At 51.6% G+C, this 16,546-nt stretch overlaps 1 protein-coding gene across 4 annotated transcripts in view; it reads left to right on the top strand.

Moving 5' to 3' along the window:
• Positions 1–8,217, top strand: part of DLG1 (discs, large homolog 1 (Drosophila)) — a 137,848-nt gene extending 129,631 nt beyond the window's left edge. For all 4 annotated transcript variants that reach the window (XM_015429078.1, XM_015429076.1, XM_015429077.1 and 1 more), the window contains 5 exons: positions 1,312–1,413; positions 2,875–3,047; positions 6,054–6,163; positions 6,516–6,607; positions 7,210–8,217. In XM_015429078.1, coding sequence (XP_015284564.1) covers positions 1,312–1,413; positions 2,875–3,047; positions 6,054–6,163; positions 6,516–6,607; positions 7,210–7,316 — 584 coding nt within the window. In that variant the 3' untranslated portion in view covers positions 7,317–8,217. The remainder of the gene's footprint in view (positions 1–1,311; positions 1,414–2,874; positions 3,048–6,053; positions 6,164–6,515; positions 6,608–7,209) is intronic.
• The last annotated feature ends 8,329 nt before the right edge of the window (positions 8,218–16,546 follow it).

Here is a 16,546-nt window from a genome sequence, read left to right as displayed (position 1 = left end):
TTATGGCTGTGAATCCGACGGGAGTTTTGCAAAAAAGATAAGTTGGAATTGTGACAGCGAGAAGTGCCTGATAGCGCTTATAAGTCAACAATTGCGAGGAGGACCCATAGAGAGTCTGGGAGCGAATATAAAAGCGAAAATGAAATTGATACCATTCTCGAAAATGGGGACCTCCGGGGCATGAAAGGAAGAGGATTTATAGTACATGAACTGAGCGTATTAACAACAACCCGAAGGAGGATCTAACAAGCCGGAAGGAGAAGACAACAGAGGAAGCTCCTCCACGTCAGCGATAGTAAAAGTACCCAGCACGCAAAGAAGCGGTTCTGAATGTGCACAGAAGAGATTTTTTTTATTAACAGAAATTCAAAGGAACATTACTAACATACTAACAGAGAACTTCATGTGACCGGATTAAAAAAAAAGAAGTTTGACAACACACAGAAGAAGCCCAAGAAGATTAATTGGACATTACTAACAGTTTAATTTACCAGTTTATATATCACTCAGCTTTCTCTTTCTCCTACTGTCTACCCTTCCCATTTCTTCTTTTAAGCGAAATACCTCCCCTTTTTAGGGGAGTCAATAAAACCTTTATTAAAAAAAAAAAAACAGATAGAGCTGGGTGTCGTCCGCATACTGGTGACAACCCAGCCCAGACCCTCGGACCAGCTGGGCGAGGGGGTGCATGTAGTTGTTGAACAACACTGGTGAGAGAATCGCCCCCCCCCCCCATGACACCCCACATTCAAGTGGGGGTATCATGGGGAGACCCTCCCAACAAGCGCGACCCTCTGTCCCCAATCACGGAGAAAGGAAGAAAACCGTTGTAAGGCTCACCCCTTAACTCCTGTATCGGCAAGGCGGTGGGTCAGAAGATCGTAATCAGTTGTGTCAAACCCTGCTGTCAGATCAAGAAGTAACAGCAGCGCTGACCCACCCCGATGCAGGTGTCTCCGGGGGTCATCTGTGAGGGCTACTAGTGCGGTCTCTGCCCCCTGGCCAGGGCGGAAACTGGACTGGACTGGATCAAGGATGGACGTGTCCTCCAAGAGGACCTGGAGTTGTTCAGCCACCACTCTCTCAACTAACTTACCCAGAAATGAAAGTTTAGAAACGGGGTGGTCGTTGGCTAGGACTGCGGGGTCCGTTGTTGGTCTCTTCAAGAGCAGAGGTGCCCGTTGCCGAGGGGGGGGGGCACTCATTAGTACTTGAATGGAGGCTCCTGGCTCATTTGCTTGTGTGGACTTTGCTGAAACATGATGGGGAAAGCCTCTGCCGTGATGACACATCTGTCCCTTTTTCTTTCAGTCAGCTACACGCGGCCAGTGATTATTCTAGGACCCATGAAAGACAGGATAAACGATGACTTGATCTCTGAATTTCCAGACGAATTTGGATCATGCGTTCCACGTACGTATGGCAAGAGCTTTCAGGGTATGCGTGTCATGTTGGTGCTGGGATAGACGAACAGAGGCCCCGGTAGGCCCCTGGCCCCTGTGACGCTGAGGAGGCCTCTGACGTTTCAGCTGGAAGGGCAAAAGTTACACACACACATGCACACACACACACACACACACGTGAAGCTGCCTGATACTGAATCAAGGCCACCGTTGTCTGTACTCAGACTGGCAGCAGCTCCCCAGAGTCTTTCACATCACCTCCCACCTCACTCTTTAAACGAGAGATGCTGGGGATCGAATTGGGACCTTCTGCACGCCAAGGAGGTGCTCTGCTACTGAGTCACGGGCCCCTCCACTAAAGTCACCAGCGGTGGAGGTGAACTGACCTAGAAACACTTGCTGGCTTTTTTTTGGGGGGGGGGAGTAATAATTAGGATGTTAAGTGAAAGACTTGATTAAAAGAAGGGGCGTTCTTTTTTATTAGTAAACTGCAAACTAGCACACAGAATATGTTACAGATCCCATACAGTATTGTAGGACAGGAATCCAAGATTCTCTGTTATTCCTGTAAAGCTGGTCCACCCAAGTTACGGTTGTGCCCAAATGTGGAGGGTGGGGTCAAGTGAGGTCCCAGGGGGGAACGAGGAGCGGTCCGAGGGAGCAGGAGTCCAGGCTGGGTGGAGGCCGGAGGCAAAGGCAGTCCGTAGAGTGGCAGTGCCAGCTCCGGGAATGGCTCTGGCAGCAGTTTCCCCCTGAGGACGCGAGGGAAGCCGTGGGTGCCCTGGCAGTAGGGGTCAGTGGCCAAAGGCTAGGAGGGTAAGGGTGAGGCTGGAACAGAAGACCCGGGAAACCGGGGGCACAGTGCAGGAGCAGGAGAATGGATCGGGCAGCAGAATGGGGTTGGGGGGGGGCTGCATTGGACAGGGGTGGGCAGGTGGAGCAGCAGAGGCCTGTCTGGAGAGTTCCCACGCTTTCCCACCATAGTTGGCAGTGCCCATCCCGCAAGGACACCGGGGGGGGGGGCGGAGGCCTTTGGCTGTGCACTGGCCAGCAGGCCGCTCGGCCCCTGGCTGGAAGCCCTGACGTCCCCCAGAGCACTCCCTAGTTCTGCTCAGCTCAGCCCTGCCCGGAAGAGGGGGGCCGTCTCTGCCTTGCAGCGTTTGCCGCGCAGAACCGCCTCGCTCTCCAGGTCGCCACAGAAGAAGTACCCGAGGAAGTGTGCGGCCTGCACACGAAAGCTCATACCTTGAATGAAACTTTGCTGGCCTTAGAGGTGCCCCCGATTTTGTCGCGTCTCCACCGTGAGCGCTTGAGCGGCCCGTTGCTACTACTTGTGCAGGAAAAGGCGCCCAGCAGTGTGCTGCTGCTGCTTCTTCGTTCGAGGAACCGGGGGGGTGTGTGTGTCTGTGTCTTGCCTCCTTCGGCTTGAAAGGCCCGCTGACGACCTCCGCTTGCCTGTGTCTCTGTGCAGATACGACGCGACCGAAACGGGACTACGAGGTGGACGGGCGGGACTACCACTTTGTCGTGTCCCGAGAACAAATGGAAAAAGACATCCAGGACCACCGCTTCATCGAAGCCGGGCAGTACAACAGCCACCTGTACGGGACGAGTGTCCAGTCCGTGCGAGAGGTGGCCGAGAAGGTAGGCGGCTGCTGCCCGTGCGGCCCCCGGGGCTGGAAGCGGGGCTGGTGTGCGCGTGCGTGTGGGGAGACCAAGGCTGAAGGATCCTGGGGCTAGAGAGCGGATTAGCCGAATGAGACTGTGTCAGCTCAGTGTGGGGCAGTGGTGGGAAAAGGCAAACTCCGTCCTGGGTACTCTCAGGCAGTCAGAAACAGCCAGTATCGTGACTCTCTTTTTATAGCTGCTGTGCCCCTGTCTTCAGGCGTGTGTGCGTGAGTGAGTGAGTGGCGGTGGCTTGACACAGGGCAGTTTGTGGGGTGGCCCCTCCCTCCGTTTGTGGGAGCGCCTCCGCCCTTGGGCTCACCCGATGCCGACTGTCTTTTAGGTGCCAGGCCAAAACATACCTTTTTATGTGGACTTTTACCTTAGCAGGGTGGTTTTTTAAAAAACGTTCTCCTTCTAGTCGAGAGCCAGCAGGGTGTGCTGGTGGTGGTTGAGAGCAGCGGACTCTGATCTGGAGAACCGGTGTGTGTGTGTGTGTCTGTGTGTGTGTTTGTGTGTGAGAATCCCACCCACCCCCACCCCCACGTGAAGCCTGCTGCTGGGTGACCTTGGGCCAGTCCTGGTTCTCTCAAGGTGCCTGTTGTAGGGAGAGGAGGGGAAAGGCGATTGTCAGCTGCTTTGAGGGCGCCTTAAGGTAGAGGAAAGCGGGGTATGAAAACCTACTCTTCTTCTTCTAGTCAGAGGTCTGCCCTTATGGGTAGTATTTGTGCTGTTTATGTCCCCCCATGGCTTGTTGTTTTATATTGTAACTTTGTTTTAATTGTAAACTACCTCAGGCAGGACACTGAAGAGGCAGAAGATAAATATTATAAATAAATAAATAAAATAGCGTAGCTTCATTTGGAGTATCGTGTGTAGTTTTGGTTACTGCATCTCAAAAAGGGTATTACAGAACTGGAAGAACAGAACAGGGCAACCGTGATGACCCAGGGTTTGGAGCACCTTCCCTGCGAGGAAAGATTAAAGAGTCTGGGACATTTCAGTTTAGAAAAAAGAAGGCTGAGGGGGGAATATTTATGAAATTATGCATCTGTGGTGAAGAACACGGTGAGAGAGGGAGGCTCCCCCCCCCCATATTAGAATTTGAGAGAACCCCGTGAAGCAGACGGGTACAGCACAGATAAAAGCAAATACCACTTTACTCAGCAGCTTGATCTGAGTCCAGTCGCACCTTAGAAACCATGAAGGTTTTCAAAGTAGAAGGGCCAAGTCCCTTCTGTCAGAAACACGAGGTGTTCCCTGAGGAGGAAGGGAGCTTTTGGACTCACAGGCGGCCACTCATCATGCAGCAGAAATCCTGGTTGGTCTCTCAGGGGTACGACTGGAATCGATTCTTGCTCCTTCACGGCAGAGCAACACGGCTACCCTGTGAAACTTTTACTCAACAAGTAATTAAATGGGGGGATTTACTGCCAGGGAAGGGTAGGGATGGCTGTGAGCTTGGGTTGCTCTAAAAGGGGCTCAGTGTCAGGGTCCTCAGGCAGGTCACACCACACAGGGCTTCAGAAGAAGATTACTGCTTTATTAGTGGTTCCAGGACTAAAGAACACGTGTACAGCTTGTGTCAGGAATGGCCTTCAGTATACGGGCCTCTGACTTATAGTGAAATCAAACGTCCCCCCCAATGAGCTGAAGCCAATGATTATAGTTCGCACGCACGCAGGCAAAAAGCAAGCGGGCACAGCAAAAAGCCCTTACGTACCCAGAGATAGTGCACAGTAGCTGGACAGGGAAGAGCTGAGAACGAGGAGGAGGAGGGCACCCCCTCCACATTCCAGATCCACGACAGGGCTACCTGACACTCTGGAGGATTCAGGAAAGAGAAGTCTTTCCAGCCGTGGTGGCTTCAAGGAACCTCCAGGCCCAGAGAGGCAGCAGTCCCCTCTGGACACCAAAGCCTCTGCCTTTCCATCCTGTGTGTTAACAACCCTCCAGGGAAGCTGTTTGGCTGCTGGGGGAAACAGGTTGCTGGACTAGACGGATCCATGGTCTGATCCTGCGTGGCTCTTCGGGCGTTCTTAAAACACAGTTTCTGGGGAGCAAGACCCATTGAATAAAATGGGACTTAATTCTTTGTAGTCCTGCTTATATTTCCCCTCTGCATCACTTCCAAAAGTCCATTTGTGTGGGAGGAGTTCCAGGGAGTACTGGGAGAAATTCTAGTGAGCTCCCCTGAACTTGAGGCAAAATGTCCTTGCCTCAAATTGAGTCAATTTGGGCTCAAATGCCAGGATTTTTAATACTGCTTATCCTTAGACTTTGGTGTCATCTCTATATTGATGTCTCTTTACTCCAAATTCCTAGGTGGCCTCTCTCTGCGGTTTCATAAAAAGGTTAAACAGCCTGGGAGTCAAGATAGTGGCCCTGCCGTCTCCCAGCATCACCTGGTACCTGCCGTTCCATGGGGAATGAAAGCCGTTCCAGAGCATAGACACATCCCAGTCAGCTGATTCAGAAAGGTTATCCAATACCAAGCTGAAATACAGTTGCCAGAACATACTCTGTGTAACCCAAGAAAATTAACTTTTACAAATGTGCACTAGCGGCAATGCTCCCTCTAAGCTGTGGAGTCTTGTGAGCAAAATTTCGTCTTTGTGAGCCACTGGCATTAAAGTTGTGAGCCAGCGATTTGGCTACTGCACAAATTAGTTTGCTCTGGATCCCATCCTTCCTGAGCTAAGGCAAAACTGTGTGAGTCGGAGGCTGAAAAACTGAGCTTGCTCACACTAACTCAGCTTAGAGGGAACACTGACTATCGGACAGAAAATGAGAGGAGAGAGGCGAAGTGTTCAGAAGTTGCTGTCTTCAGCCCCAGCCTTCGGTGTGTGTTGAGGACGCAGCCTCCAGAGCCAGGCCTGAGGTTTTATGCCACATTCAGAAGCTTGCCTGAGGTGTCATTGGCTGGCTCTCCACCAGACACCACATTCTGCTCCAAAGTTCCCTTTCTTTCCCCCTCTGTGCCAGGGTAAGCACTGCATCCTGGATGTCTCTGGAAACGCCATCAAAAGGCTTCAGGTTGCTCAGTTGCATCCCATCGCCATTTTCATCAGACCCAAATCGGTGGAAAACATCATGTGAGTGTGAAAGCCATCTGCCCGCAGTGCTGCCCTGGGCTAGTGACAGGACTTCTGTTTCCTGCTGGTCTATGGCAATGGGGCCCCCCGTGTGTGGGGGTTTTTTTTTTGGGGGGGGGGGGTCAGGAGCCACAGCTAGAGGCATCTGTCTCCTAACCGGGGGGGTGGGGGTGGAAACCCAGTCCCAAACCACACTCGGAGCATGCAGAATGCTCTCCAGGCACTGTCCGTTTGTTTTTTAAGGGCCAGAACTTTTCTTCTTTGTTTGTTCATTTTAAGTGAAAACTCCTTCAGTTGTCACAGTTCAGTTGTCACATGTTGCTAATGACTCCATGACCTCTAATAATTTCAGGGAAATGAATAAACGATTAACAGACGAGCAAGCCCGGAAGACATTTGAGAGAGCCGTGAAGCTAGAGCAAGAATTTACGGAACATTTCACAGGTGGGTGAGACGTCTTGGCATGGGTCTTGGTGGCCCCGAATGCCCCCCCTCCCCCGTGGCTGAAGAGAAGGAGGGGAGCCTCTTTGAGGGCCCGTGAGGCCTGTTTCCCCTCCCGTAGTCGCTTGCTTTCTCAGCCGCCCCTTCACAAAATGCAAAACCGTCCCTGTTGCTGAAAATCTTTCTGGAGCCTCGCCCAAACGGGACGTCCGTCTGGAACCTGCGAAGGAGAATCTCATCACCGTCACCCTCTTCCTTCGGGCTCTGGTTGTCCAATTGCTGTACAGCTGGGAGGGGTACACCTAGCGGGTATGCCTGAGGTTGCTGTGGGGGGTATGGAGGAGAGGAGCCAGCGTGGCAGGTTGAATAGGGCCAAGGACGGCCTGGGGGGGGGGCGTGAGCCCTGAGGGCTGCCCTCCCACCCACACGGGTTTCGGTTTGGAGGCAGCATGTCAGAGTGGGCGACAAAATCCGAGGAGGGGTGGGGCCCAGTTTGAAAGGAGGAGTTGCAGGGGGAGCACGGCCCTCCTCCGTTCTGTGGGTGAGTGAAAGCGGGCAGCAGAGGCCCCAGACCGCTGAGCGGCGTTTTCTTCTCTCCCTTGCAGCGACCGTGCAAGGGGACACACTGGAAGAGATCTACAGCCAGGTCAAGCAGCTCATCGAAGAGCACTCTGGCCCTTCCATCTGGGTACCAGCCAAGGAGAAGTTGTGAAGGCCAGCAGGGGGCCTCCCCTCCCCAACCCCCACCACCCCCCGCGGGCTCAGGGTTCGTCTGGCCTGGCTTCCCGGGGAGCACCACCACGCCTCCCCGGCAGCCGGTCCCACCTCCAGCTCCTCCCCTGCGCAGAGGAGGGGGTCTCCCCAGAGCTGCCGCCGCTGCTGCTGCGCCCCGTGGCTCATGGTCGCATTTTACACTCTGCACCCTTTTTAGCTTAGACAAATTGGACTCTCCAGATCTGCTTTGGTACAGCCGGGGCAGCAGCTTGACCAACTATTGTGGATGACGGATGGGGAATTACACTGTAAACTCCTTAATGTTTAAGGGAAAAGTATCCTTCAGAGATTTTGAGAAGTAAAAGCTTTATATACATTCTTCACAGATTTCCTAATGAAATGAAAAGAAAAGTGGTCTTAAATTACGGAGCGGGTAAAAGCGCTCTGCGCTCAACTTTGATTGCATGCTTTGATCCAAGAGGCTTGGTGTTTCAGGATTTCATTTCATAACAAATACAGTGTGCAGGCAATTAAATGAGAAACTTTTTTAAAAATGTGCAAGATAATGTATGGATAATTGCCGTGGCTTCACAAGGGAAAATGAGCTTTCATAATTTCTTAAGAATGTTCTTAGTACTCTATTTTTTCATGTTTTGCTGTTGCTGGGGCAAGGGGGGGGTCTTCCATTTTCTTAAAAGAGCACAGGCAGGAGCCCCCCCCCCGCTGGGGGTGTCTGGCAGGCGGGTGGGTTTGGCAGAGGGTGCCCGGCTTGCTTGGGCACCAGAGGGGGGAGGGCGGGCAGGGCTTCTTGTTCTCCTTGTCAGGGTGGGGGAGAGCTCTGTTCAAAGTACAAATATGTTCTTAGAAATCGGGTTTTAATGACTATTTTACCCACAATAACTGCCTATTTTGTTATAATGAGCATATTATATACATATATATAAATATATATATATATATATATATATTAAACTTTCTTTAAAGAAGCTGTGGGGATTGTGTTTTTTGTGCAGCGCCAGAGACAGAGACGCAGCCACCTCGTCCGATCCCTCGAGGCAGTGGGGGCTGGCTGAGGGGGGAGCGGATGGTCCTGGTGGGGGGGGGTGTCCTGGTCCCAGGCCATTTAGGGCTTCAAAGTCACCACCGTCGCTTTGGTCTCAGTTCGGAAGCCAATTATTTTAATTACTTAAAATTATATTCAAGTGCTGTAAACTGCCCTGAGGCCCAAGTATTGGGGGAGGGCGGTCTGAAAACCAACTTTTAACGATCATAGTTAATACTGAAAGGTGTGACCCTTTTGGCCTGAGGGCAGCAGAAAAGCCATGAGCATTTGACATGGAGTGTCGTTCTTTATGCTTGGATGGCGCCCCAGGAAAGAAGCTGTCAATTTAAACTGACAACCAGGACCAGATACCGTTTCTTTGCCAGGCCGTTCTCAGTTCGGCTGCCTGACTCCTGCTTCCAAACAAAATATCAACGCAAGGCTCTTGCTGGTTGATATATTTATAGTCCATACCGGCTGTGCAACCTTTTCGAGAATCCTTTCTCAAGACTGGACTTATTGATTGAACCCATGCCTGTGAACTCAGTCTCCAGCCCTGAAGCTCCCAATTCTGGCACAGCGTCAATCTCCCTCATGAGGCGTTTTGGCTTTCATCCAGGTTGATCGATGTAGAGGTGACCCTCTCTCTTGACACCCCTAATACATCTGAAAACCAGTCAGATCCGAGGATGATCCTCTTAATCCCAGTGGAATGTTGGTATCCCTGTTCCATCTAAACCCCCCAAAAGCAGTGATCTGCACACGACTAGGGGGCTGTCTCCCGTCCCCCCCAACTTCCAGATCGCCCCAAAGCACCCCATCCAGAGTGTGAACTGCACAGTGTGTGGGGCCTCTTATTACCTGAGACAGGACCATAGTTGCCATGGAGACCACAAGGTTCCCCCCAGCCAGCCATGCAGCCAGCCAGCCTATGAGGTCCTCAGTACCACCCCCGAGACCTCCTCCGCCAGCTCCGTCAGGGAGAGGGGTGGGCGGCACACCCAACAGAACCCCAGGCCTGTTTGACGCTCCCAAAACTAGACGACACTGAAAGCCAGCCAGAGTCCCGCCCCTGCCTGTCCTGTGCCCCCATGTGCACGGAGCCCCCCCCTCCCCAGCCAGGTCATTAACTCCTCCCACCTCCCCCCAGCCAGGTCATTTACGCTTCTATAGGTAACATCAGCCATGCCCTGCCGTGGCCTAAAGCCATGTTGATCTTTGTGTTGTGTAATGAGCTCCGCTGGTATTAAGCCTGGATGCTAATAATGACATAAAGATTTTCGCATTTTGAGTAAGACGCAAGATCAGTCAGTAGGATTCCATTTGTGAAAGAAAGGTTCATATGCTTGCTTGAAATAGTTGTGGCTTGGATATTTTTCGTAGGAACTCTTTATCACTGTCTGGCTTATTCATAGCGTAATACTTGGCAGATTAATTGGCTGTTTCCAGGAGACATAGGTAGAAGGATACCATTTTTAGTCTTCATAGTTGCAGCCTGGGTCAGAAAGGTCTTCCCTGCCCAGCCCAGGCTCTAAAGACCTTTTCGCCAAGAGGCTGGCTGGCTAGCTGCAAAGTGCAAAAGGTGTTGGGGGCACCTGGGCACCTCCAGCGTAGGCAATCGGCCCCCCGTCCTTCTGTGTCCCTCCAGCCAGGAGCCAAAGGACAGACTTCTGACCTTCCCAGGATCACCTAGGGAAGTCCCCCCTGCGAAGTTGGCTCACAGTAGGAAACCCACCAAAGCGGCTATTATGGTAGTGGACCACCCATTTAGGCACTAAATTCCTTATTGCAGCCGTAGAGACAAAGAACAAGAGTTTAGTATTTAAAATATAATTTTATTAAGGTGCAAAGAGTTACTTAAAATACCATGAGGAAGGAAACCAATAAAACTAGAGATCTAGACACTTTAAAACCTTGGTTTCCAAAAGACAAGATGTTGCCCATCTTGTCCAAAGAAACTCTTCTCCGGAGTCCCAAAAGCCAGGCTGGTTGGCTTCAGCAGCAAAGACTCAAGATGGCCAAAGTGAGCAAGGAAATGCCAACATGTCAGCACAACATGCAGGCACTATCAAGCCCCCTGAATAGGCTTCAGAATGAAGGATTTATTGCCCAAATCCTAGATCAGTGGTGGCGAACCTATGGCACGGGTGCCAGAGGTGGCACTCAGAGACCTCTCTGTGGGCACGCGTCCCATCGCCCCAGCCAGGACCAGACCATCATTACAGTGTCGAATTCTCTGCAAAATAATTTTAAGTAAATGAAAGCCTTTGGGATTGCTTTCCTTACTTTGTTTGGATCATCTTAAGTTAATGCATGAGTTGTTTTTTCTAAAGTAAAACCTCAGTATTCAGGTTAAATTGCCGTGTTGGCACTTTGCGACAAATAAGTGGGTTTTGGGTCACAGTTTGGGCACGCGGTCTCTAAAAGGTTCGCCATCACTGTCCTAGATGGTTGCCAGGCCTCCACACCAATCAGGGTTCAGGCAACATCCTCTCGTACCAGGTAGGCCAGTCAGTCACAGGAGGAGGGGCGTGGGGGTGTTCTGCAGCTCACTCCATTCCCGCCTCCCCACAGGGCTAACTTAATGGAATGTTAACTGGAGAACTAAGCTGGAGAAGGAACGTCTTTATCTTGCAGCTGGGTGCAAGGCCACGGCTGTGATCTGCCCAGCAGCACGACTGTGTGACACTCTGGAGACACAGAGACACAGTTTCAGCCAAAATAGGCCTCAACCAGGCTGAATGAGGTTTTATAGAACCAAACGCCATTTTGGATGAACAAAAGTTCTTGACATCTGCCTTCTGTCCGCTCTGGTGTTTTTGTTTCTGTTTTTTAAAAGAAGGGCTTTTTGAGTTTCATGTGTTTCCAGAAGGTCCAGTTTGGGTTTATCTTTTTATAAAAGGTAGAGATTTCTTTTCTTTTTAGTTTATGCATTTTCCAAGAACTCTGTTTTTAAAAATTATTTCCACCCTTTTTCTCTTAACTCCGCATATGACATTATTTGTAAAATACTGTTGAATTTCCTAAACTTAATTCTTCAGTAGTGCTTTTATGTGTGAATACTAAACGGTTCAGTTTCCAGCCCTGTGCCATCAGGTTCCCTGGGGCTAGGAAGACATGTTACCCAAGCGTGGTCTGAACATATACCTGTTTGTCCCTATGTCACTTGCAATGTTCCCTCTAAGCTGTGGAGTCTTGGGAGCAAAAATTCTACTCCGTGAGCTACTGGCATTAAAGTGGTGAGCGAGCGATTTGGCCGCTGCATCAGTTAGTTTGCTCTGGAGCCCCATCCTTCCTGAGCGAAGACAAAAAGGTGTGAGCTGGAGGCTAAAAAACTGTGAGCTAGCTCACACTCAATCGGCTTGGAGGGAACACTGGACTCACCCACTGGTGTGTGTTTGATCCTAAGTGGGAGGAAGCGGCACAAGGATCCGTGCGGGAGTGTCTGTTGCAAGCATGGGAGCGACAGGAACACTCTTCCCCCCAAGGAAGTACCTGTCGGGCACCCTGTTGAAGAACCCTGACACAAACACACGGAAGAGACTTGCATCAACTATTATGCCCTGTCACACATCTGTGGTTCCAGGAGTTCAGGCTTATTCGGCTTCCCCGTAAATGAAAGTGCACCTGCCTCGTGGGTCTGTTGTAGTGCCTCTCTTTCCTCTCCAGCCCTGCTTCCTCTTTCCCCCTCCTGAACACTCCCATAGCCTCTCCCCTTTTCCTGCTTCCTTCTCTCCTCCCCACTCGTGAGCAGACGTAGTACCTTTATCACCTCCTCCCCAGTCTTCCGTTCTCCCTCTCTCCCTGCCTGGCACCCTTTACCCAGCAGAACCCAGTTGTGCCCAGTTGTGCAGTGCTGGCTGCCAGGCCAAGCTCAATTACACAGTGGGACACCTGCAGGGATTCACGAGAGGGGCACCTCGTTTTGCATCACCTCCCACACACACGGAGGGGGGGGGTGATCCACGTCTCGGCTCTTGAAAGCTCATATCCTGGAAACCTCGTTGGTCTCTGGGTTCTCCTGGGCTTGAACCTAGCTGCTCTACTGCAGACCAACACAGACACCCTCTGGAACTATCTTCCATGTATACTTCCTTTTTCCTTCTTCCTGGCGACCCTCATATCCTCACCCCTCCCTTCCCTCCCACCCGTCTACCTTGTGTCTGCCGGCCCATCTCCATTACTGACATGGTGGGCCCACTGCGGGGGACAGGAAAATGAAATTGTAACAGGTGGTGAAGAGAGGGCAGAACTGCTCAATTCCTACTTTTCCTCAGTCTTCTCTTGCGAGGGAAACGGTGCTCCACATGGCAAAAACAGGACACGTGATGAGGGAAGGGAGTTGCAGCCTAGGATCGGCAGAGGGGTAGTACATAAACACCTAGTGTCAGGGGCCAGATGAACTGCATCCAAGGGTACTAAAACAGGTGAGGTGCCAGAAGATTGGAGGTGGGCAAATGTTGTCCCCGTCTTCAAGAAGGGGGGGGGGAGGAGGATCCGGGTAACTACCGACCCGTCAGCTTGACGTCTATACCTGGGAAAGTTTTAGAACAAATCATCAAACAGACAGTCCTTGAGGATTTAGAAAGGACAGCTGTGATTACTAAGAGCCAGCATGGGTTTCTCAAGAACAAGACATATGTCAGACTAACCTTATCTCTCTTTTTTTGAGAAAGTTACTACCAATGCTCCCTCTAAGCTGTGAGGTCTTGTGAGCAAAAATTCTACTTTGTGAGCTACTGGCAATAAAGTTGTGAGCGAGCAATTTGGCTACTGCATAAATTAGTTTGCTCTGGAGCCCTCCTTCCTGAGCTAAGACAAAAATGTGAGCTAGCTCACACTAACTCAGCTTAGAGGGAACACTGGTTAGTACTTTGCTGGATCAGGGGAATGCGGTGGACATAGTCTATCTTGATTTCAGTAAGGCTTTTGATAAGGTTCCACATAATATTTTTGCTGACAAATTGGTAAGATGTGGTTTGGATCCTATGACTGTTAGGTGAATCTGTAACTGGTTGACAGCGCACCCAGAGAGTGCTTGTGAATGGTTCCTCATCCTCTTGGAGAGGAGTGACAAGTGGAGTGCCTCAAGGATCTGTCCTGGGACCTGTTTTGTTCAACATCTTGGTCACTGATTTGGACGAAGGGATAGAGGGAATGCTTATTAAATTTGCAGATGATACTAAATTGGGAGGGGTATTAAATATGGTAGAAGACAGAGTCAGGATACAGGATGATCTTGACAGGCTGAACAACTGGGCTAAAACAAATAAAATGAATTTCAATGGGGATAAACGTAAAGTTCTGCATTTAGGTAGGAAAAATCTTATGCATAATTATAGGATGGGGAAGACTTGTCTTGGCAGAAGTATGTACAAAAAGGATCTAGTGGTCTTAGTAGAACATATACTGAGCATGAGTCAGCAGTGTGATGTGGTTGCTAAAAAGGCAAATGAGATGTTGGGCTACATCAACAGAAGCATAGTGTCCAGATCATGTGAACTAATGGTATCGCTTTACTCTGCTTTGGTTAGACCTCACCTAGAATATTGTGTTCAGTTTGGGGCACCACAATTTAAGAAAGATATAGATAAGTTGGAACAAGTCCAGAAGAGGGCAACGAAGATGGTGGGGGGTCCTATGAGGAAAGGTTGAAGGAGCCAGGTATGTTTAACCTGGAGAGGAGATGACTGAGAGGTGATATCTTCAAGTACCTGAGGGCCTGTCAGATAGAGGATGGTGCTGAGTTGTTTTCTGTTGCCCCAGAAGGTCAGACCAGAACCAACGGGTGGAACTGCCTGACAGAGCGGTTCCTCAGTGGAACAGGCTTCCTCGGGAGGTAGTGGGCTCTCCTTCTTGGGAGGTTTTCAAGCAGAGGCCAGGTGGCCCCACCTGACAGCCATGCGGATTGTGTGAACTCGGGCAGATCATGCTGAGAGGGAGGGCAGGAGGGGTTCCCTCAGTGCTTAGTCCTCGTGGCCCTTCCTTACATGCCCAGGGAAATGCTGATCACCACTTTGGGGTTAGGAAGCAATTTTTCTCCAGGCCAGTTTGGCTGGAGATCCTGGAGTTTTTTTGCCATCTTCTGGGCGTGGAACAGTGGGTCACTGGGGGTGTGGGGGGGAGGTATTTGTGAATTTCCTGCATTGTGCAGGGGGTTGGACTAGATGACCCTGGAGGTACCTTCCAACTCTATGATTCTACTGGTTTTATTTCATTGATTTCTGTGCTGTTGTTTTGTATGTAGTATCCTGGCCCCGGGGGTGTGTGTGTGTTTCTAGTTCAATAATCCCCCCAGAGTCTTAACCAAAGGCAGACTATAAATGAAGTGAATAAATAGAATCTGCAGGCCTGGAATCCTGACTGGGTCCTGGGCTCCAACCTGCCCCTCTGCTGAGCACTCTGCAAGGAGGAGCATCCATGGAGTGGCTTATGTTGGCCATGCGGCTTAGCCCCGTCCTCTTGAAAGTTAGGAAGGCGAATGAGGTCTGTCCATACTGCTCCCAGACGTGGTCGTGAGGGGCTGCGCTGGCTTCTGTCCCCAGGTGCAGCAGCACAAAAGCTTCTCCCCTTCGCCTTCCACACCCTCCCTCCACCACCACACACTCCCCATCCGAAGGCCTCCCCCCCCCTCAGGTGACGCCCCCCCTTTCTCCCTTGCGGCCCCTGGCGCCTGGAACTGCTGGCGTGACAAGCGCCACCTCTCGGGCCGCCCTTGACCTAGATGCAGACTCCCCCCCTCCCCCCCCAGCAGGTTGTCCCTTTGTGGGTCTCCATTGACAGCAGAGGCACACAGTGAAAACAGACCTGTCGTGTTAGTAGACCAAACAACAAGCTGCCTCTTGGTCTGGCTGGGATCCAGTTGCTGGCCCATCCAGTGGCATCAGCTGCTGGCCACGGCTAGGAGCCCACGAGCCAAGAGCTCCAGGCCACCGGCTCTTGCCTTTCGACCAGCCCCTCTGCCCACACATGCCTGGGTGTTAGAGGCACGCCTGGGACAGGAAAGGAAGTGCAAACACTCAGCAGGCTCTTCAAAGAGGGCCACAATGTTCTCACCACATTTGGTGTCAGACAGGTTTTCAACAAGGTTTTTTGGGTTTTGATTGGTGGTCATCGGCACTAAGCCTCAGAGGAGGAGGAGGAGGAGGAGATGAAGAACCCTGCCCTTCACTCAGAGTCCCAGAGCGGCTTACAATCTCCTTCCCTTCTCCTCTCCACAACAGACACCCTGTGAGGTAGGTGGGGCTGAGAGAGCTCTGAGAGAACTGTGACTGACCCAAGGTCACCCAGCTGGCTGCATGTGCAGAAGTGGGGAATCAAACCCGGTTCTCCCAGATTAGTCTGTCGCTCTTAACCACTACAGGAGGGGAAGGCTTCAGCCTCTATGCCCAGCTGTTGGCCATCCAGAGGAAGTGGCTGGCCATTGCGTGAGACAGGAGGCTGGACTAGATGAGCATTGGCCTGATTCAGCAGGGCTCTTCTGATAACAACCAAGTCACAAGATGTCACAGTCCTGCGGTACACTGCATGGGTCAGGCCGCACCTGGAGCCCTCCTGTGTGCAGTTCTGGAGGCCTCACTTCAAGAAGGAGGTGGACAGAATGGAGCGTGTGCAGAGGAGAGGGACGAGGATGATCGGGGGCCTGGAGACCAAGAAACCTTCTGAGGAAAGGCCGAGGGACTTCTTGGGAATGTTCCGTCTGGAGGAGAGGAGGCTGAGTGGGGGACACGATGGCTCTCTTGAAGTCTTTGAAGGGCCGTGTCCCTTGGAAGAGGGCAGGGAGCTGTTCCTCTGGGCAGCGGAGGAGAGGACTCGCAATCATGGGTTTAAATTAAGGGCAGGAAGGTCCCGGGTGGATCTTAGGAAAACCTTCCTGACAGAGTTGTGCAGCAGTGGAATCAGCTCCCTGGGGAGTGGTGAGCCTCCCCCTCCCTGGCCCTCTTTGAGCAGCATCTGGACAAGCCCTTCTTGCCAGGAATGCTCTGGGCTGATCCTGCACTGAGCAGGAGGGGTTGGACTAGATGGCCTCTGTGGCCCCTTCCCAGCTCTGTGTGATTCTGTCCTATGATTCTGATGTTCTCAGCTTCTTCCCAGAAGGCACCCAGCAGCAGCAGCGGCAGCACTTGGTCTGCTCAGATCCGCTGCTGGCCCCTGGCCACAGTGGGGGGGGGGGGGTTTTCAAGGCA

This window comes from Gekko japonicus, unplaced genomic scaffold, assembly GCF_001447785.1.
Source record: "Gekko japonicus isolate JY-2015 unplaced genomic scaffold, Gekko_japonicus_V1.1 scaffold1727, whole genome shotgun sequence".
NCBI lineage: Eukaryota > Metazoa > Chordata > Lepidosauria > Squamata > Gekkonidae > Gekko > Gekko japonicus.
Note: the sequence above shows the minus strand (reverse complement) of the source record. Positions and strands in the feature narration are given on the sequence as shown.